This window comes from Bicyclus anynana, chromosome 17 (genome assembly GCF_947172395.1).
Source record: "Bicyclus anynana chromosome 17, ilBicAnyn1.1, whole genome shotgun sequence".
NCBI classification, from domain to species: Eukaryota; Metazoa; Arthropoda; class Insecta; order Lepidoptera; family Nymphalidae; genus Bicyclus; species Bicyclus anynana.
In genome coordinates, this window is record NC_069099.1 from 14702758 (window position 1) to 14726556 (window position 23799).

At 38.5% G+C, this 23799-nt stretch overlaps 2 protein-coding genes across 2 annotated transcripts; both read left to right on the forward strand.

Annotated features, from left to right (window-relative positions):
* Nucleotides 1-17276: 17276 nt before the first annotated feature.
* Nucleotides 17277-18161, forward strand: LOC112049359 (carbonyl reductase [NADPH] 1-like). Its single transcript, XM_052886365.1, has one exon. The coding sequence runs from the start codon at nucleotides 17277-17279 to the stop codon at nucleotides 18159-18161; it is 885 nt and encodes a 294-aa protein (XP_052742325.1).
* Nucleotides 18162-19312: 1151 nt separating this feature from the next.
* LOC128198889 (craniofacial development protein 2-like) lies at nucleotides 19313-22008 on the forward strand. The gene is made up of 2 exons (XM_052886366.1): nucleotides 19313-19434; nucleotides 20695-22008. The coding sequence occupies exon 2, from the start codon at nucleotides 20941-20943 to the stop codon at nucleotides 22006-22008; it is 1068 nt and encodes a 355-aa protein (XP_052742326.1). The 5' UTR covers nucleotides 19313-19434; nucleotides 20695-20940.
* Nucleotides 22009-23799: the final 1791 nt, after the last annotated feature.

Here is a 23799-nt window from a genome sequence, read left to right on the forward strand (position 1 = left end):
GGTCATAATATCGCCATCTTTGACCACTTTGATCATTATGCGTTTTAACTCTTCAGTCTTAAGTGTACAGTTTTATCTAATTTAAAAAAAATAATAAAAATCATTAGAAACAGGTAAAACAATATAATTAGAAACAACTGTACAGTTTTCAGTTTCCCTACACACGGACGTTTGGACTGAACAGTTTGACTGTACAGTAAAAACTGCACACTAAAAACTGCACTGTGAAAACTGCACACTAAAAACTGCAGGTGTGTAGCCCATATATGTATAGCCCATGTAAAAATCAAGTACTAGAAATTCCGTAGTAACACAGCTACTTAAATTTAAAGACATTAATTACCCAGTAATAATTTATGCGACAAAGTTTAGCGACGCCAGGACGGGAAGAGCAAAAAAGCATCCTCCTAGAGTTTCTAAGTGATTATCTCGAATGGGTGTAATTAATTTGACGTGCTCAGCCTGTCCTTCTTAATCGCTTTGATAAATCTTAAGTTCACTCGAGAGTTATAATTGCCTTTTTGGTCCATTGGTTATCTTGTTTAGTGACGGTCCACGAAGCGCAGGGTTCGAATCATTAAAAAATTAACAATCTTTAATAAGAAGGGAGCTAAAGAGGGGGTTTTTTATGATAATGATGGTGATGATGATGATGATGATGATGATGATGATGATGAAGATGATGATGATGAGAAAAAAAATATATGTCAGTGTAGGTATATTCGACCGGTCGGTCGCTGTTGGTATTTTTCAATAACTACCCGCAAATAGTTATTAAAATATTGAAATATTGTGTACCTATTGTATATATTAGTGTGTATATATTTGTTAGCACTATTATTATTATTTTTACTATTCTTATACGCTCAAACTAAAATGTATTGTATTAGCCTGTAAGTTTTACATAAGTGAATTCTTTGCGAAATAATAAAAATTGTTAAACCCATATTATTAATTTTAAGTTCAGATAAATTCTTTATTGATAAGGAAATTTTTAGGATTAGATAATAATACCAAAAAATATAATAGCAAAATGTAATAAAATATGAAGTATTTTCATGCCAAAATTGTACGAGTATAGATTTTGATTGTTTGTCAGTTATTAACGAAAAAAGTTGTTGGAACATCTTGTTCCATTAAATATTCTGTGACAAAGCGTTCCAAAGGTACAAGTAAGTAAGTGGCGATGCCTAACAAAACATTGCCTCAACTACAAGACAGTGGCATGAAGCCAAAGGTCCTGCTCAGCTGTACAGATATTATTATTGCTGGTCATAAACAAACATTCTAGGGTTAAGAAATAAGGGTTGAAGATGTTATGGTATCGTGTATCGCTTCTGTAATAAAATAGTCTTTGGACCCGTGAACAAAATATTTATCAATGACTATACTTTTCAAACTTTGTCTATTTGATAGTATAGGTAGTTAGACAAAAATATAAACGTAACGAACTATGGTGGGGAGGGGGTTAGGTTAGGTGATTTTAATTCCAAACTTTGGTGGGTCCGATAACAAAAAGTATATCCCTCGTAAATTATCCAACACTTGAAGAATTTGTATAAAGAAAGATATTTAAAACTTTCTATATACATATTCATTACGTGACTATAATAATATCATGGTTCCGAGATTTCGTCGCTTTCTATGTGTCTCATAGTTAGGTCTCAGAGTCACACAGCGGGCGATGGAACAGGTTATGTTCGCAGTATGTCTACGTCATCGAATCAGAAAAAAGGAGGTCCGTAGAAGAACCAAAGTCACCGACATTGCTCAACGAGTGGCGAATCTCAAGTGGTTAAGCCAGTGAACATTGAGGTGCTGGGATGGTGACCAAGCAATAGAAAGCGCAGTTGGTCGACCCCTCAGCAGGTGGACTGACAACTTCAAGCGACTCGCAGGGATTCGCTGGATGCAGGCGGCTCAGGATCGTGATGTTTGGAAGTCCCTACAAAATGTTTACGTGGACGTCCATTGGTGATAATCTATTCTGCAAAACTATGGTCTTAATTTGTTATTTTAACAGGAAAAGAACATACTCATAGATCCAGAGATCACCTTCTACAATATCACAAACTTTTCATTGACCTTAACTAGAAATCGAACCCAAAAGCTCTCGGTTACAAAGCAACACCTAAACCAGAGGGCGTCAATCTTTCATACGTAAATACACGTATCGATTTTGCCCATTTTGGGGAGGTGGGGAAAAAATTCAGCATTTAACATTCCACGCAGTTTCCCCACATAACGTTCGACTATTGCAGTGTGGAGCTAATTTAATATTCCAAACACAGCGTAAATCCTGCCGCTCACAGCTTTAGTGTATTATTTCAGTTCTAAAATTAGCATAGTCGAATTTTGATTAGCAGTAAAACACAGAGTTCCACTCGGCATCGCCGCCTGGAATGTCGGGGCCCATTAAATTGTGTTAATGACATATTAATGCACAAAACCTTAGTCACTTTGGTGGTGGGAGTGTCATAAATAGCTGTTCACAGTGTTTTAATGGTTGCATTCATATTAAGCACGGAAAACTTTCTGGCATTACCAACTTTAAATTGAAACGTCGTAAGTCTCGGTGGATTCTTCAAATGGAAATCCAGTGTTATGACAATAAAGAGATTATTAAATTGAGTTAAATTAGTAATACATTGCTACTCTTATTATAAACTAGCGGACGCCCGCGACTTCGTCCGCGTGGAATTCAGTTTTTCACAAATCCCGTGGGAACCATTGAATTTTCCGGCATAAAAAGTAGCCTATGTGTTAATCCAGAGTAAAATCTATTTCCATTCCAAATTTCAGCTAAATCGCTTTAGTAGCCGTAGCGTAAAAGAGGAACAAACATACTTACACACTTTCACACTTACACACAAACTTTCGCCTTTATTATATTAGTGTGACTAGCAGACGCCTACGACTTCGTTTGTAACTTTTTTTATAAATTCCTTCAAACAAGAATTTGCGTTGCTTTAACCGTTTTCACCAATGATGTAAAAGAAATAACCGGCCAAGTGCGTGTCGGGCCACGCGCAGAGTAGGGTTCCGTAGAGTAAGTTAGCACTTTAATCCTCTACGTAATGCACAAAAATACCGATAGCAATACCCACACCATGGGGTCATCCTCACTTTGCATGTAAGGAAGGAACCCAGAAATATTTCTTTTTATTTCAAACTTTTTTTTTCCATTTATAGACATAATTAATAAACATACCCATACAAAATTTTATATTATTTTTATAGTCACTTTTGAGTCTGCTAAAAAGCACGCAACAGAAGGTCTCAAAATATTTCCTACTAATCGTACTGTTATGTAAATATATAACCTCAATTTCAGAGCCTCAATAGCTCAACGGTAAGAGCGGTCGGACTTATCACCGATGGGTGGTGGTTCGATCGCCGCCCCGTTGGTCTATTGTCGTACCCTCTCCTAGCACAGTCTTTCCCGAATAGTTGGAGGGGAATGGGAATATTGGTCATATTTAAAAGATATGGCAAGTATTCTTTATTTAAAAAAAAACCTTCCTATTTTATAAAAATATATTCTTCCTCTATAAATGGACTATTCAAAAATTTACCCTATTATGAAACTATTTCAAATTGATATAAATTATTATCATCAGTGTTATAGGTCACGCATAGGCTTTTGACATGCACAGTTACATTTTGTACTGCTTTATCAACCCATTTTCGGCTCACTGCTGAGCTCGAATCTCCTCTCAGAATGAGAGGGGTTAGGCCAATAATCGACCACGCTGGCCTAAGGCGACTTGGCAGACTTGACACACGCAGAGAATTAAGAAAATTCTCTGGTATACAGGTTTCCTCACGATGTTTCGCTTCACCATTTGAGACACGTGATATTTAATTTCTTAAAATGCACACTACTCGAAAGTTGGAGGTGCATGCCCCGGATCGGATTCGAATCCACACCCTCCGGAATCAGAGGCAGAGGTCATATCCACTGGGCTATCACGGCTCTTACGACTCTCGGCTCTATTTTGTACTTACTTTTTCATAAATATTAAAAATAATACAACACAGTAATTTTGTCCATCATCCGTTTAAATAAGGAAACCCATCACCGTGAAGCGTTACTTATATAAAACCCTCGAGAACAATTGACAAGACCCAAACGCCCGGAAAGCGTTCACAAATCCAACATCAAATTTCATAAGGAATATCCCAAATAATTTCTCTCATTTTCCACATACGGGTCTCTTTTTAACAATATTCCCAGCGAATAGCGACAGGGGCCTGGGGGATTTTTGGTTGAATTTAATAAATCTTTCGGATGTTTCCTCTCTCTGAATGGATCTCGGAAATTCGGCGAAAGACCTGTTTTCATAACAACGCACCCTCAAAGGATAAAATGAAATATTTCCCGTCTAACGAAAAGGCTTTGCCGTGTAACTAAATGGTGTTAAAATGTGCACGTGATTTTCCACTGTAGCTCATAGCTCGTGCGCCAAGCGGGCTGCTACAGATTATGCCTGTCAGGAATGTCTGAGATTGCGTTACGGTACGCTACGTTCTAGCTATTTGACATAAATATTACACTGTTAACATCTTTGCGTATACTAGCTGAGGTGGTTCCGTTTGCATCTAGAAACTTGAAATTTTTATTTAAGTAAAATTTTAATCTCCGACATTCATGACGAGTAGCTGAAATAAAGATTTTTATGTCAGAATTTCACATTAATAAAGAAAATCCGTGTTCCGATCTGAAGGGCATATTTAGTGTAATTACTGACACTTAAGGCTTAGAAATTGTAGACGAATATATACCTAGGACGCACAGTCCAGTTAAGTAGGTCCGATTTCGAGAAAGAGGTGAATCGCCGAATCCAGCTCGGCTGGGCAGCGTTCGGGAAACTCCGCGATATCTTTTTGTCCGAAATTCCTCAGTGCCTGAAGACGAAAGTCTTCGAATAGTGCGTGTGATGACCTAAGGATCCGAGACTTGGTCGCTAACTATGGACTTTATTGAAAGGCTCAAAGTCACTCAGCGGGCGATGGAGCGAGCTATGCTTGGGGTTTCTCTGCGTGAGCGTATCAGAAATGACGAGATCCTCAGACGAACCAAAGTCACTGACATAGCTCAGAGAGTCGCGAAGCTGAAGCCACATAGTTCGAAGAGCGGATGTTGGGGTTCCAAGATGCTGGAATGGCGACTCCGCGCCGGTAAGGGCAGTGTTGGTCGACCCTCCACTAGGTGGACCGAGAATATTAAGCGGGTAGCAGGGAGTTGTTGGATGCTGGCGGCTCGAAACCGTTGTGCTTGGAGGTATATGCAAGATTCCTATGTCTAGCAGTGAACGTCCATTGGCTGATAATGATGAATGATTATGAAGGCTTAGAACCTGCGCCTTTAAGGTTAAAAGACTTAGAGCGACATTTATAGGAAGAACTTGTACAAGGTGAGTTGCACTAAACATGAATAACCCAAGATCACGATGAAGTGATAAATACGAGTATTTACGACTAAGTACGCTTGAAATTTGGTTTTACAAATCCCGAGGCAACCATGGATTTTTCCGGGATAAAGTAAAAAAGTAAAACATTTTCTTTTTTCAAAAGCTTGTAATTTATTTTAATATGCTATTCTCTCACGTGTCTCAAACGATTGAAGAAAAAACATCGTGAGGAAACCTGCATACCAGAGGATTTTCTAAATTCTCTGCGTGCCTGAAGTCTGCATTGGGCCGGCGTCATTGGGCAGATATTTCAGTTATATTTATATGTATTGACGAAGGTCGTCCACTAGCTTAAAAACAAAAATTGATACGAAACGAAAAACCTGTCGAACAATAAATTAAACACAACCATTGCACAAAACCTATATTCACAACATGAAATTCGGTTTCAATTTTCTATCCGATTATAAAATATTGATACTATTCAAATTATTATATTCACGAAAGGATTGATACTATTCGATATTATTATTCTATTCGCGGATACCACAGCAGCAGTGTGCAGTGCAAATTTATCGAATCAACGTCCATTGTTTTTAGTGGGAATCCAATTATACGCCGACATCAATTCGACGTTAGTAATGGAGTGAAGGTTCCTACGAATGCAACCGTTAAACAACGTTGAAATACAATTAATTGTAATAACATTAAAGTTTTTAATTAATCAATACTATAAATTTTTAATGGCCCACAGCCTGTATCTCTAGCCGGCCTATTTACTAACTTTATTGTATAATAGCCACTTACATATAAGTAACGTCAAATCGATAACAATTACGTATTCTTTGTAGCCCATCCATACTTAATATTATAAAGCTGAAGAGTTTGTTTGTTAGTTTGAACGCGCTAATCTGAGGAACTACTGGTCTGATTTGAAAAACTCTTTCAGTGTTAGATGGCCCATTTATCGAGAAAGGCTATAGGCTATATATTATCCCCACATTCCTATGGGAGCGGGAACCGCGCGAAAATGAAATTCTGAAATTCACACTTCTGGGAACGCTATTCACTTTGAAATTATACATTTTGCTCTGTAGACATTGACAATTTCTATTTAGACATTAGTTAGTAATTTTGATCAGTTAGCAATAAATAAATAGTGAATACACCAGCTGGCCTATTCACTTATTTGGTGTTTATTAGCAACCTATTAAAATAAACACCAAATCAAATAACCACCTCATTATTCGTATTCCGTAAAGCCGTTTGCTAACAAAAATAAAAATGTTAACTGGACAATGTCATCTACCTACTGTATGATATCCACTCATTTCAATTATTAGCATGTGTATCGCAACATTGCTAATTATGAGCATGCTTATTTCGAGCTTGCTCGAGAATCTGCGCGGGTGAAAGGGGACCTGCTTTTAGCACGTCTGAACAGATTTGCTTATTGAGTATGCTAGTAGATCAGCATTGCTATTCTGTATTCTTTATCTCTCCCTGTCTAACAGGATACTATAGACAGAGAGCGATAGATACAAATTAGCATGTGTAATTGGAATGTTTACTTTGAGCTTGCTTATTCAGGAACATACTTAAAAATAGCATGCTTATTGATAGCAAATGTAAACTGATGATAAGCATGCTCGTATGGAGCATACTTAATAGCACGTTTTTAGCATGCTATTTTAGAGCATGTGTAATAGTACCTTTAGCCTGCTGGTCTCCTCTCTTTTATAGTCTTGATAGAAATGACCGACGGGAAAAGCAACGTCACTTTTCTATCGGGTGTTTACCGGATATAATTTAGTGTATGCCCACAAAGTCTAGGTACCATCTGTCTATGTTGAAAATGTTAACAAAATGAAAATTCCCCTATCTTTGAAAATCCTGCTAAAATTGTTAAAGTCACAAGCATTATTATAGATTTTAGGGTATCTTACCGTTTACAGTAAACATTTCGTGTTCTTTAGAAGATCATTCATGTATCCAACGAGTTTATAGCTGCAGTCTCACAGTGCAATACTTTACAGAACAGGCACAGTCTTAACTAAGTAACAAGTTAGTGGCATGGGGCCAAAGGTTGCACACAGCTGCGCAAAATGTATTTATTATTAATAGTTTACTCACACCAGATGATAATACTTTTGTCAAACTTAAGTACTATTAGAAAACATATGTACAAGTACAGAAGATTCACTCCGCAACGTCATTAAAATAAATAGCGACTCTCGCTACGACAAAATACGGCGCAATTTAGTTTGAACAAAATTATTAGCAAGCCGTTTTATTTACCTACAGTTGTTATCTTTATTACATATACTCAAACAACGTTAGGATTGTATTCAAATAAAAAATACTTAAAACTAGATTTATCGCGCGGCGATGTTCGCGTACCTTGTTGATAAAATACAATTCGATACTAGCAGACGCCTCACGGTTTAACTCGCGTAATTTCAGTTTACGTAAGACTACGGGGATAAAATATAGCCTATGTTATTCCTGGATAATGTAGCTTTCTATTAGTGAAAGAGTTTTTGAAATCGGTCCAGTAGTTTTTGAGTTATTCCGTTACATACAAAGATACACATCTTTCCTCTGTATATTATTAATACAGACAAACCTGAAAGTGTTTGTCTTCTTCCAATTTCGCTGGTAGAACAACAGCAGGAGGGCTATTAAGTAACGATGTTTTGTATAACGCACAAGTGAGAGTTTCGAATTCAGCTCTATCTCTCTTTGTCTAACACTATACTATAGACAGAAAGCCATGGATACGAGTTCGAACCTCACACTGTCGAAGTGATATATATCGTTACAGAATAGCATCCCTAATGTGAGTTAACATGTCATAAAGGCACTCCTTAACCCTACACCCTAACTCCTACCCTACATTGTCTTATAAATTGTGTGGTACGTTATCTCGTTCCTACGCTCAAAAATGTTATTACCTAGTAACTCTGTTAGCTACCAGAACCAAGAATTTTCATAAATATAAAATAAAAATAAAAATAAATATAAAATACTTTCTACTTCTTGGTCCCCGCCGATCAACAGTTATGGGTGCAAACTCGCCAATCTCAAGAATATCAAAATTATACAATAAGTTTTATATGTTAGACATTTATAATGGGTCCGTAGCCAACTTCAAAAAGGAAATGCGTGTAGCTATTAATCTATTTTAGTCCTATTACATTATATGTTTATATTTTAAAATTTTGTTTTGTTCATTTAAATATACTCGTATTTCAATGCATGCGATTTTTTTTCTTTTAAATTTGTATCTATATTTTTTACCTATGTATAGCTGTAAAACTGTTTAACTTTAATTAGTATTATAATTATAAAGATAATCTTTTTATTTAGAGCATGTAGCGTTAACCTATAAGTGGCCAAACATTTTGCCTTGTTACCTATGTTATTAAAATATTATATAGCTTGTAAGAAATGTAAGGTTGTTGGTTAACCAAATAAATAAAAAAAAAAAAAAAAAAAAGTTGAGCGTCTCATGAAGTTACTCACGGAAAATTAACTTGATAGTAATCAATTGAAAAATGCTCCTCAGATCCTGGACTAATGGTACTATGTACCGGGTAGATATAGTTATTTAATGTCATGCAACTCATAAAAAGCCAATCCCTTCCCACTCCCTTTGTTGACAAAAATGTAACCCTTTCACAATCTACTAAGACAATATTTTTACGTCCCAAAGTGTTAGCTCATGGGTCAATGATGTGACGACCGGACGCATAACAATCCCTACGTGCATTTCCTAGCATATTTATTGCTTTGATAATAAGGTTAAAAATGCCTTACCAAAGCTTTGCTATAACGTTAACGTCAGGGCAAACGTTAGTGGAGGGCACTACATTTTATAACGGCGGGTTTACACAGAGATTTTAATGCGGTATGGTAATGTACAATAGCAAAGTATTTAATGAACTTTAATCATGTATTCATACAAATAAACACAGGAATATTAACATAATAAGTGGGTATGTACGACCATTTTGTATAGCCTATGTGAGTGAAGTGGGTATACTCGTACAAGTATTTAAGAGACAATGTTAAAAACTAGAAACAATTGCATAATCACAATAATATTAATTGAGCCGTGATAGCCCTGTGGATATGACCTCTGCCTTTGATTCCGGAGGGTGTGGGTACGAATCCGGTCCAGGGCATGCACCTCCAACTTTTCAGTTGTGTGCATTTTAAGAAACTTAATATCACGTGTCTCAAACGGTGAAGAAAAAACATCGTGAGGAAACCTGCACACCAGAGAATACTTAATTCTCTGTGTGTGTGAAGCGTCAATCCGCATTGGGTCAGCGTGGAGGACTATTGGCCTAACCCCTCTCAATCTGAGAGGAGACTCGAGCTCAGCAGTGATCCGAATATGGGTTGATAATGTTGAATATAATATTATTAAATGACAAAATTTTGAGTGTGTGTATATTTTTGTTCTTCTCAGCAAAACCAGCAAAAGCTACGTCCAGAAAAGGTAGTAGAATCTTTGCAAATAATCAAACATGACGTTTTTAAAGCCTGGTTGAAATTAACGATATTTTGACTGATTGATTGATTGTTACTTCACATGTCATAGCTTTATTGACTATTTTGACTCAAATTTGATATGAAAATAGATCATTCTCCGGAAAAAACCACAGATATTGCAGACTGGAATAGATAGTATATAAAATAAAAACGTCGGATCAGGGGAATGGGACGCTGCGACAAATTCAACAATGCACACTCAGCTTAACGCGACACTACAATTTTCCTAAGTGTCGGGGGCAGTTTTCTTCAACAGCGTTCGCGCGATGCTCTCGACCACTTTCCCTGAGTGGGGTGGAGTTGTGGGTTTAGTTAGTTTATGTGTCATTACATTTAGCTCATCAGTCACAGATTAGTGGTTTAAAAAAAAGCGTGGGTAGTCTAAAGATCCGCGGTCGAAACGAAGATCCTTTCACCTACAAACAATATAGGTAAACGAACTTTTTAAAATTCGTGTATATTTTTAAGTAGTCTATGTCTGTTTGTCCAGGCTAACTAATCTCTAAACAGGCTAACTCTGGAACGACTCAACCGATTTTAATGAAAGTTTTACTGGATTAGGCTACTTTTTATCCTGGAAAAAAATTCATGGTTCTCGCAAGATGTTTGAAACCAAACTGAATAAATCTCATTACTTTTTTTATTTTAAAAATAAACAGTCATTAGAATTACTAGCCCTATTATAACCAAAGAAAGTAGAACAGTTTTAGCTGTCAAATCATTCGGCGATCGGGATTCGACGATTCTATTACAAAACTCGGGACTCGAACTCCGAACTTCATAGAGAGTAGTCGACCAACTTCCACTATATCAATGTCCAACATTAAATGGCTCTTAATATATAATATGACTGTGATCCAATGCGAGGCAGTCGTAAGCCACATTTGGAAGGCGCACAAAATTTATTTAATTGTTAACCAAAATGAACATTTATGGATTAAAAAATTATAATAAAAAAAATCTAAAAAGAAAACTCTTTATCTCGTGAACAAAGTTATGATACAAAAGTATATGTGACACTATCCTCCCGAACAAGCCGGTTTCCGAAAAGGCTTTAGTACCATAGACCACATCCATACGCTGCGGCAGGTTATACAGAAGACTCACGAGTATAACCAGCCACTTTGCTTAGCGTTTGTGGACTATGAGAAAGCCTTCGATCCTAATTAACTATATTTAATTCTCTTAAGCATTTGTCAATCTCCTCATACTTGCAGTACCACTTTTCATTAGCATCTGCCCATTCTTTTTCGGTTTTATCAAACCAAAAGTATTTTCCTTTCACAGATTGATCGATGTCTAGAGCTAAGTACACAGGAGCATCGCTAGCTTCTTCTATAGTTAGGTGACCAGTCGTTTTAGACATATCAGTCTTTACATTCCCTGGATGTAAGGAATTTAATGATATACCACGTCCAATTTCTCTTTGTTGAAGTCGTGTTAAGGCGCATACAGCTATTTTAGATATCCTATAAGCTAAAAGAGGCATTTCTTCAAAATCGTTTTCATTAAGAGTTCCATTTTTAACAGAATCCAAAAACCAATTCACGAACGCATCTATATCTTCTTTCTCAATATTTTCCATCGATAGTCGATCGATCCAATATTTATTTCTTAGATTAGAAATGTGACCACAGCTACTAGTGACTTATTTGCGAGTGTTCTTAGATACGTTTATTACTCGAGCATTGCATTTCAAAATCGGAAAAATATGTTTTTCAATAATTAGAATGCTGTTATAGTTAGTATCAATCACACGTACTGAATCTTCATATGTGGTCTCTGTAAATTTTTCCGTAGCAATTGCAGCGTTGTTTATAAGGATATCCAAGCCTCCATGTGTTTGTTTCAGGTGATGTGCGAATATTTCAACACTAAGCTCATCTGTTACATCAAGTTGATGAAAAAGGGGGTTATAACCTTCGTTGTTCAATGTTTCAATAGCTTGTCTTCCTCTCTGTACGTTCCTCGATGTTAGATAAACATACTTCAAGCCACGTTTGCACAGTTCTCTCACTATACCGAATCCTATGCCTTTGTTGGAGCCAGTGACGATAGCTACTTTATCACTCATGTTTCAACGATTGCAAAATTTTCTTATTGTACCAAATCACACTTATTTGTTTGAGTGTAACTCAATATGAGTTACTTCATTAACAAGATTTTGAATCGTACTGACCTTAATTTGACGTTATGTTAGTTTTTATTCTACTGATAAGTTACTAGATAAGGTATATACAAATAAATTCTTATTTATCAAAACAAAATTTTTATTTTGATTAGTATACCTACTGTGCGTTTACTAACGATCTGGTAATTATCATTACTAGCAGAAAAATATGTTAATTTATTTTTAAATTTACTGATTTGATTAATTAAAACATAATTAATTATGTAAATCCATAATTATAATCTTCTAGTGACAATTTCTTAATATTTTAATTACCTATATATTCGTAATTATAGTAATACGTCCATGTTACCGTGTCAGAGAGACGCTTTCAATAAAGGTGAATCACTGATAACTTGAAAACTGGACAAATGCGAATATGATTTATATAAGAGTTTCGTACAAATGTTTTTAACCCCCGATGAAAAAAGAGGGGTGTTATAAGTTAGATATATCTGTGTGTCTGCCTGTCAGTCTTTCTGTAGCACCATAGCTCCCGAACGGATGAAGCGATTTGAATTTCGTTTTTTTCGTATTAAAAGTGACTTATTTGCGAGTGTTCTTAGATATCTTTGATGAATATTGTTTGAGCCGTTTAAAACTTGTGGGATGTGATTGGAGAAGAATAACCGAATATCTTGATCTAGAGTGTGTACACAGACAGATACAGATATCAAAATGATCCTTATAGAGTTCCGTATTTTTTTATTTTGAGTTAAGAATCCCTAAAAATAGCTAAAACAGCCCTACATGCTCATCTGTGTTTACACCTGATGATAAGCGAAGATACAGCCTAAAGTGTGTTTTCATAGAAAATAATTATACTTTTGACTTCAAGATACCCTTCTAGTAGATAGTAGGGAATAACGAGGACGGATGGGCATTCCATACATTCGTACTGCGAATCAGAAATGAGAAACCATGATGTTTTTGTTTAGGAATAGGTAGAACAAATAACCTGACACAGCTTAGTAGAAAAGATATGCTAAACTGGGACTTACCATAAATATAAGGATACTAGCTGACGCTGCGCGGTTTCCCCCGCGTGGTTCCCGTTCGCGTAGAAATGTAGAAATACGTGGATAATAAATATAGCCTTCCTGGATAAATGGGCTATCTAACACTATAAGAATTTTTCAAATCGGACCAGTAGTTCCTGAGATTAGCGCGTTCTAGCAAACAAACTACCAAACTCTTCAGCTTTATTATATTAGTACAGAACAACATTATGGGCATAGAGTATAATCCATATAGACTATTGGCATTGCTAAAAATCAATCTATTGATCTTTGCTCTGAAAAAACATTGCCAAGCATATGCAAATGTAAACATTAAAGAAATATATCGTAAATGTAAATCCTTTACAATATAGCTGAAAGAGAAAAATATATCACACGCGGCTTCACAAAAAATAAAGAGCGGTTGAAATAAAGCAGGCCTTTTTATATAGTCAAAAAGCCAGGAAACTTTCGCACGTTATTCCCACTAGTTTCCGCATGCACTCCGTTTTAAGCATTAATTGGTGCGAATTCCAGAAGATATTTATACAATCCGATCGGATATCGGATCGGATTGATCGCAAACACAGATGTAAGAGGTACGTGTTTTATCTGTGTTCTGTGTTAACAAGAGTATATGGTAGGGGCATACTCGTCGTTATCAACCCTTATACGGCTCACTGCTGAGCTCGAGTCTCCTCTCAGAATGAGAGGGGTTAGGCCAATAGTCCACCACGCTGGCCCAATGCAGATTGGCAGACTTCGCACACGCACAGAATTAAGAAATACTCTGGTGTGCAGATTTCCTCACGATGTTTTCCTTCACCGTTTGAGACACGTGATATTTAATTTCTTAAAATGCACACAACTGACAAGTTGGAGGTGCATGCCCCGGATTGGATTCGAACCCACAGCCTTCGGAATCGGAGGCAGAGGTCATATCCACTGGGCTATCACGGCTCTAGCACGATGCTATAACCTGCTTATAGACCAGGCGAGAATGCAGCAAGTTTTATATTCCAGCGGATATCCAAAGCTGCTCTAATGGGATCCTCCCTTATTTGGGTAGAGAGTCAAACACGAGCAATGAAGATAAGTGTAACTACACACAGATATTATAAGTCCCGAAATCTGCTCGGAGTTTTCCTCATTGCCATCATTGCTCCAAAGATATTTCATTTAATATGTCCGTATTAAAAGGCCATTCCCTTACAGATTTGGGAAAGTCATATACTATGTACGTCTCAATAATCACGCCTGAAAAATGAAAGGTGCTCATAATAGATTGCGCACAAAAAACGTACACTGTCATTCGTTCATCTATTTTTACTGCCCTTATTTTTTCCATACCGTGGGCTATAAATGAAAAATCGATTCTTAAGGATTGAACTCCAAAAATTATTTTCGATGCAACTTAATTCATAGAAATCAAGAAATTTAATGTAATCGTATGGTGTAAATGCACATTCCTCTCTCACCGCTTACGCGTGGAAAGTACTCAAAGCGGTAAACCGCGTGCGTGTTCCCAGTTTTGAGCCCCTGATAATCTTTTAATCCGGGATGCTTTATGGTTACAATTTATAATTATTTTTTAATTACAGGTAGGTATAATACGATGTTTGTTACACGGAATATCGTACATTATATAGAGCAATTTAAGCCCTTTACAGAGCCAGGTCTACCTTCTAATAGGAGAGGGGATTTGGAACTTAATTTTTACATTACTTAATTTTTGACGGCCTCCGTGGCGCAGTGGTGTGCGCGGCGGAATTACAAGATAGAGGTCCTGGGTTCGATCCCCAGCTGGGCCGATTGAGGTTTGCGTAATTGTTCCAGGTCTGGCTGGTGGGAGGCTTTGGCCGTGGCTAGTTACCACCCTACCGATAAAGACGTACCGCCAAGCGATTTAGAGTTCCGGTACGATGTCGTGTAGAAACCGAAAGGAGTGTGGATTTTCATCCTCCTCCTTAAAAGTAACCCCTTTTCCATCTTAGATTGCATCATCACTTACCATCAGGTGAGATTGTCATCAAGGGCTAATTTGTAAAGAATAATAAAAAAAAACATGTTTTCTGTGCTTAAGCCCACCACGTGGTCCTTATTCTTCCTTCGGTTTCCGCACTTGGCCATGAGATTGGCTGTTGTGCTTGGTTCCTTCAGTGTAGATGCCCGTTGGGCTCACTCCATCCAGCCGAGCTCGCTCCAGAAGCTCAACAGGCCGCCCAGGTCGCCAATAGCCTCTGGAGTGTCGCTGAGGAACCAATGTAGGTTACTTGTTGCTCCTATATTCCCATTCCATTCCAACTAGTGGAGGAAGGCAGTATGTATGTACAATAGTCCAACGGGCGAGGATCGAACCACCAGCCCTCGGTGATGAGTCTGACCTCTTTGTCGTTGAGCTATTGAGGCTTGCATTAAAATAAGTATTGCTTTGTTTACTGTCGATTGTTTCCCACTTACCATCAGGTGTGCCCATTTTTGGATCCGACAATCATTACCTACTAAAAAAATAGGATCCATCCTTATAATAAATCTGTAGAGAGGTCAATTCTGTACATGAAATATATATCAAATTTAATAGGTGATTAGTGATCGATACTGATGCTAAATATGCAATCAGTAAATTTTTTTGTCTGTCTGTCTGTATGTATGTTCGTTAAAGAAACTAGAAACTAATATGCTCAACGGATTTTAACGAAGTTTGGTACAATTATTCTTCATACTCCTGGGCAGGTTAAAGTACTTTTCATCATGCTACGATTAATAGGAGCAGAGCAGTGAAAGGAAATGTTGGGAAAACGGGAGAAATTACTCCATTTTTATAGCGGTACTACTGTAAGGGCTGGATCAAAGACGTCTAAGGGCGGACGAAGTCGCGGGCATCCGCTAGGATTAAAATATAATGTTTTTCCTAAGATGTAAGTTCTCGCATTTCAGCTCCATATCTGTATTTTATTACTCAAAGCCTAATATTTATTACAAAACCTGAAATAAATTGCTTGTTCGCGTGTTTATGTTTACTTATCGAGCTCAAACTACAGTACGGTATGAAAGCAAACATAAGATATCACAAATTAGAAACTTACCTGTTAGCTAATGGTAAACTTTTGATACTTTATAGATAAAATATAATTATATTATTTATTGTTTTAACTAGCTTTCAGCCATTCTTGTGTGTAATTGGGGTCATAAGACTGGCATAAAAACAAGTATTAGTAATTGGCCTGCAATAGCCAAATAGTAGAGTCAGAATTGTATATCTTTCACTTCGTTATCAACCTATATTTGGCTCACTGCTGAGCCTTAGTCTCCTTTAAGAATGAGAGGGGTTAGGCCAATAGTCCACCAAGCTGGCCCAATGCGGATTGGCAGACTTTACACACGCAGAGAATTAAGAAAATTCTCTCACGATGTTTTCCTTCACCGTTTGATATTTAATTTCTTAAAATGCACACAACTGAAAAGTTGGAGGTGCATGCCCCTGAATAATTCGAATAAAACTTTTCGTTACCAACCACAACTCTACCAACAAATATAATATTCCCTTCCCTGCTTAGCTTAGCTGTTGCCTAAATGTTATTTAACATTAACATTCAACTTAACACTTAAAGTGCTTATTTTATCTATCTATCTAGCCGATATAATAATGTTATTTATCCACTTGTCCTACCTCAATTTATCTTTTTTCAAATATCTTATTGACAACAATGAATCACATGACATCCAACAAGGGCAAAATATTTCAAAAGTAAGCACTAGTCTTTAAGCATTTGATATTTTTATATCACTAGGGGGAGATTACGTTGTTTTGTTATTTTCTAATTAATTAAATCAATAGATTAAAATATCTACAAAAATTAAATTTTTTGTGCTGCTTATGATAATTCTCTAATCTACATTTTATGCATTATTATGTTTATCATTGATTATGTAATCATGCATTTAGTATAGATAAATTTCACTCCGTTTGTATTCTTATCTGTAAACTTATCTAAAGAATAAAAACTCACATATCGCCAAATTAACGTTAGTAAAAAATTAAATATGGCCAATAATATTGGTGTCGAGACACGCCCTAATAAGCCCGTAGGGCATTGCTCGGGTGCAGTCAAAGATTTGTGCAAACGTTTAAACATGGCTGACAAAGTAGCTGTCGTCACTGGCTCGAACAAAGGCATAGGATTCGGTATAGTGAGAGAACTGTGCAAACGTGGCTTGAGGTATGTTTATCTGACAGCGAGGGATGCACAAAGAGGGCAGGAAGCTATTGCAAAATTGAATAAGGAAGGCTATGATCCATTTTTTCATCAACTCGATGTAACAGATGAACAAAGTGTTAAAGCTTTCACAAAATACTTGAAACGGAAACATGGAGGCTTGGATATCCTTATCAACAACGCCGGAGTCATTAATGCCAATTTTACTGAAACCACTTATGAAGATACCATACGTGTGCTCAATGCTAACTACTACAGCATACTTACAATACAAACGTACATGTTTCCAATTTTGAAAGACAACGCTCGTGTTATACATATATCCAGTGATTGTGGTCATATATCTAATCTAAAAAATACTTATTGGATTGAACGACTAACGAAAGAAGATATTAAACAGGAAGATATAGATGCGTTCGTTGATTGGTTTGTAGATTCTGTCAGGAATGGTACACTTAATGAAGCTGATTTTCAAGAAATGCCACTTTTGTCGTACAGAATTTCAAAAATTTCTTTATGTGCTCTAACAAGAGTTCAACAAAAGGAAGCAGGACGTGGTATATCAGTAAATTCCTTACATCCAGGTTTCGTAAAGACTGATATGACAAAGACAGCTGGTTTTATAACAATAGAAGACGCTAGCCAAGCTCCCGTTTACTTAGCTCTAGACGTTGATCAATCTGTGAAAGGCAGATACTTCTGGTTTGATAAAACCGAAAAAGATTGGGCTGATGCGAATAAAAAGTTATATTGCGTTTATGCAGTAGTTGAAAAGTGTGTAAGAGAATCAAATGCAGCTTAATATTTAATCATAGTCATTAATTTAATAGTAATTTGTGTGCCAAATAGGCTACTTATTTTTATTTGTGTGTACTCGTACCTACGCAACATGTATCTGCAAACAAATAAATTTTGTCCAAATATACTAGCATTTTTTATGGATAAGCTTTCAATTTTCCATGTTCATTAAGCATTCGTGGAAAATTAACTTCCACGAAATTATGACAGAATGTCATATGTGTATTAAATCAAATCTAAATATATTTATTGCGATTACAATAAGATCCTATTAAAATAAACCCCAAATTCTACCCTACAGCTTGCTTATTATCAAAATACTTTAAATTGAAATTAACAATAGTCAATACACATATTACTTTAATTAATTAATTAGTACCTACATTGAATATTTCAGAGAGAAACCCATTCAAAACAATTCTAATGATGCCTTTAATAATAGTCCTTAACTATATAAATATATTGAAGAATTCATATTATTATCATAATTAATTAATGATTATAGAATTAAAAAGTATTTTTGTCATACCAACTTGGTGCCGCACTTATAAATATTTGTTATCAAAATGTTTAATCCGGTAATTTAAATTTACAATAGGTGTTCATCATCATCATCATCATATCAGCCGATGGACGTCCACTGCAGGACATAGGCCTTTTGTAGGGACTTCCAAACATCACGATACTGAGCCGCCTGCATCCAGCGAATCCCTGCGACTCGCTTGATGTCGTCAGTCCACCTGGTGGGGGGTCGGCCAACACTGCGCTTACTAGTGCGGGGTCGCCATTCCAGCACTTTGGGACCCCAACGTCCATCGGCTCTTCGAACTATGTGCCCCGCCCATTGCCACTTCAGCTTCGCAACTCGTTGAGCTATGTCGGTGACTTTGGTTCTTCTGCGGATCTCCTCATTTCTGATTCGATCACGCAGAGATACTCCTAACATAGCTCGTTCCATCGCCCTCTGTGTGACTCTAAGCCTTCTTATGAGGCCCATAGTTAGCGACCAAGTCTCGGAACCATAGGTCATCACTGGCAACACGCACTGTTCGAAGACTTTTGTCTTCAGGCACTGAGGAATTTCGGACGAAAAGATGTCGCGAAGCTTCCCGAATGCAGCCCAGCCGAGTTGGATTCGACGGTTCACCTCTTTCTCGAAATTGGACCTACCTAACTGGATCATATGTCCTAGGTATATGTATTCGTCTACAATTTCGAGTGCAGCGTTCTCAACTATAACTGGGTGGAGCGATACATGAGCATTACACATTATTTTTGTTTTGCCCATGTTCATTTTCAGGCCCACCTGTTGAGAAACGCTGCTGAGGTCATTGAGCATGGTACTAAGGTCATCCAGAGTCTGTGCCATGATGACTACATCATCCGCGAACCGCAGTTGAGTGATGTACTCGCCATTGATGTTGATGCCAAGTCCGCTCCAGTCCAGAAGCTTAAAGACGTCTTCCAGTGCGGCGGTAAATAGCTTCGGAGAGATCACATCTCCCTGACGCACTCCTCGCTGCAACTGGATTGGCCTCGTAGTCTGATCCTGAATACGGACTGACATAGTGGCGTTTTCGTACAAGCACTTCAACGCTTGGATATACCTGTAATCAATTCGGCATCTCTGCAATGACCTTAGCACAGCCCAGGTTTCCACCGAATCGAAGGCTTTCTCATAGTCCACAAACGCTAAGCAAAGTGGCTGGTTATACTCGTGAGTCTTCTGTATAACCTGCCGCAGCGTATGGATGTGGTCTATGGTACTAAAGCCTTTTCGGAAACCGGCTTGTTCGGGAGGCTGGAAGTCGTCAAACCTATTAGCGAGACGATTCGTAATGACTCTCGAGAACAATTTGTAAACATGGCTTAGCAGCGAGATGGGTCTGTAATTCTTCAGCAAGGTGTTGTCACCTTTTTTGAAGAACAGAACCACCACGCTCCTATGCCACGCCTCAGGCGTCGTGCCCTCGTGAATGACGGAATTGAACAATCGCTGAAGGACTTTAAGTATCGGTTTTCCACCCGCTTTCAGGAGTTCTGCTGTGATTCCGTCCTCACCTGGCGCCTTATTGTTCTTCAGGTGTTTGAGAGCCACACTAATCTCGTATAGGCTGACGTCCGGGATATCTTCGGTATAGTGTCGGGTCAACTTGGCTCTGGGGTCTTTAGCCAAATTGGCAACAGGCTGCTGAGTAGTCGTGTATAGCTGTCCATAGAACTTCTCGACCTCACTTAATAACTCGGGCTTGGAAGAAATTAGATTACCGTGTTCGGTCTTCAAACGCGTCAGCTGCCTCTGTCCAATAGACAGATCTCTGGCGAAAACTTTCGAGCCGCGATTGTTTTCAATCGCATTTTTAATACGCCCGGTATTGAAGTTTCGCAAGTCGCTGGTTTGCGACTTAGAGATCTGTCTACTGATTTGTCGGTATTTTGACGCATCTGCTGAAGACTGCAATCTCATTTCTTGCCTCTCTTCCATGAGTTTAAGTGTTTGGTCCGAGAACTTTTTGGTTCTTTTCGCACGGTGTAAGGGGTGTAAGGGGGAGGCTAGTACCAGTCAGTCTCCCCAACTGCCAACCTCACCTGCTCGTGGTGCACCCTGCAGATGGACCGACGAGGCTCTGGCGACCGACGAATGGCGGTATATCCATTCCCACAGGCTAGATTACGAAATGCCTCAGGCCGGTGTCGGGCAGCAGCGACACCGGCGCGAGTAATCTAGCACTGCGCTGACCAACCCGCATGCCCAGCGTGGTCAGTACTGGGCAAAACTTTGTATGGACGGCAAAAACAAAACACAGCCCCTAGTCCCCGGCAGCCCCGCTATTCCTGGCTCTGGCAGCGGTTATGGTAACGGCGGGGCAAGGGGTGTTAAGAATCTCCGGCAGAGATTCCGCTGCCAACCCCGACGACTAGACCTGGCAACATACAACGCACGCACTTTGAGGTCCGACGAAAAGGTCATCGAGCTGGAAGAAGTTATGAGCAAGTTGCACTGGGATATCATAGGATTGTCTGAAGTCCGAAGAGAGGGGGAGGGCTCGATAATCCTTGAATCCGGCAACATGCTCTACTACCGGGAGGGCGACCAACAGTCCCAGGGTGGTGTCGGATTTATCGTTCACAAGTCCCTCGTGAACAATGTTGTAAAAGTCGAGAGTGTGTCGAGCAGGGTAGCGTTCCTGGTCCTCCGAATTACCAAACGGTATTCGTTGAAGGTTATACAGGTTTACGCACCGACCTCGACACATCCCGACGAGGAGGTAGAGGTATTGTATGAGGATATTTCTAAAGCCATACATGCCTCAAACTCTTATTACAATGTTGTGATGGGGGATTTTAACGCAAAGCTGGGCGAACGTAGCGGTTCAGAGTTGAAAGTGGGACGATTTGGATATGGGCAACGGAACGATAGGGGCCAAATGTTGGCTGACTTCATGGAGAAGGAGGGCCTCTTTATGATGAACTCCTTCTTCAAGAAGCCACCACACAGGAAATGGACCTGGATGAGCCCCGATGGTTCCACGAAAAACGAGATCGACTTCATCTTGTCTACCAGACGGCAAATATTCAACGATGTTTCTGTGATCCATAGGGTGAAAACCGGTAGCGATCACCGAATGGTTAGAGGCACGTTGAATATCAACATTCAGCTGGAACGGTATCGACTGGTGAAGTCTACGCTCCGACCTACTCGTGCCCATATTCAAAACCCCGAGTCCTTTCAACTAGAACTGCAGAACCGCTTTGATTGCCTAGCAAATTGCGAAACTGTGGACGATCTGAACAACAGGTTCGTGGAAACTGTCCATTCCGTTGGGTCTAAGTTCTATAAGACCCAATAGGTGTTATTTCTTATCAAATACATTTTCTACTTCAAATAGTCCAATTTTCATACGGATTTTGTAATTTATGGAAAATTTAAGGATTATGTAGGTAATACGAGACCAAAAATATTTCGGAATTTAAGGAGGTAGTTAAATATGAAGTTTTACTATGTATATGGCGTAAGTAAAGTAAGTTATAAGTAGTTTTTCTTGTTATTGATATGACATCTGCCTCGGATTTCGGAAGGGTGGGTTCGAATCCAGTCAGGGGCATGCACCTCCAACTTTTCAGTTGTGTGCATTTTAAGAAATTAAATATGACGTATCTCAAAACGGTGAAAGATACTTACTCGTGAGGAAACCTGCATACCAGAAATTTTTCTCAATTATCTGCGTGTGTGAAATAAACTTGAACCGGTAAAGATTCCTCACAAAAAAAAAAATAAAAACGCTTGCTTAAAATAAATATGATAATATAATGATTTATTTATTTTGCTATGATGTTGACTCTACAACGTGCAATTGCACGTTGTAGAGTCAACATCTCCTGAGGATGCTCCGGTTTCGGGGTGAAACGTACGTAGAGAGTATTTCGCCGGACCTGGGTGACGTTGTCACATGGGTTCGTCGACTTTTCGCGGATGATAGCAAAATAAATAAATCATTATATAATCATGATGAACTTCCGCAAAGTAACGCCTGCTTCTATCCAATATAAATATGATAGTTACAGTTAGTTATATGGTAGTTCAGCGCCCAATAATTATAAATAGCCTACTACTAAAGTAGGACGTTTACAATTTTCGGGCGCACCCTTAACCCGGGAGAAAAATTTAGTTTTGGAGAGATTGCTTTTTTCGACTTTTGTCATTTCTGAAGTGAACACCACAGACGTGAAGCACCAAATTAGATGAGATTGTGGATTACTTTTTACTATTTTTTGCATTTACACGTAAGGGGCCCTTGTAGTTTGGAAGCTTTTTTTTATTCTTTACAAGTTAAAACTTCACTACAACTTGCGGAATGAATAAGATGGAAGCGGGCTAACTTGTTAGGAAGAGGATGAAAATTCACACACCTTTCGGTTTTTACACGACATCGTACCGGAACGCTAAATCGCTTCGCGGTACGTTTTTGCCGGTAGGGTGATAACTAGCCACGGCCGAAAACTCCCACCAGCCAGACCTAGACCAATTAAGAAAATCAGCCCAGCCGGGGATCGAACCCAGGACCTCCGTTTTGTAAATCCACCGCGCATACCACTGCGCCACGGAGGCCGGCCGTCAAAATACGGCTCCGTATCATTGACACGGCTGATACACATATTGCAGGGCGTTCTTCTTTCTTTTTTCTGAGATTACCGCGTTCAGTCAAACAAACTCTTCAGCTTTATAATATTAATATAGATAACAATCCACGATTAGTTAAAATTAGGCAAAAATACTTACTTTCTAAAATGAGATACTTCTGCTCTAAATGCGTTAATAACATGCGTTTCATCCATTCTATTCCATTCCATCGACGGCCTCCGTGGCGCAGTGGTATGCGCGGTGGATTTACAAAACGGAGGTCCTGGGTTCGATCCCCGGCTGGGCAGATTGAGTTTTTCTTAATTTGTCCAGGTCTGGCTGGTGGGAGGCTTCGGCCGTGGCTAGTTACCACCATACCGACAAACGATTTAGCGTTCTGGATTCAAGTTAGCCCGCTTCCATCTCAGATTGCATCGTCACTTAGATAGGTGAGATTGCAATCAAGCGCTAACTGGTAAAGAATAAAACAAATATATTACTTTTTTGCGACATAAATAGC

What these genes read in the sequence shown, in the direction of transcription:
- LOC112049359 (XM_052886365.1), top strand. Translation starts at nt 17,277, where the DNA reads ATGGCTGACAAAGTAGCTGTCGTCACTGGCTCGAACAAAGGCATAGGA.
- LOC128198889 (XM_052886366.1), top strand. Translation starts at nt 20,941, where the DNA reads ATGGACGGCAAAAACAAAACACAGCCCCTAGTCCCCGGCAGCCCCGCT.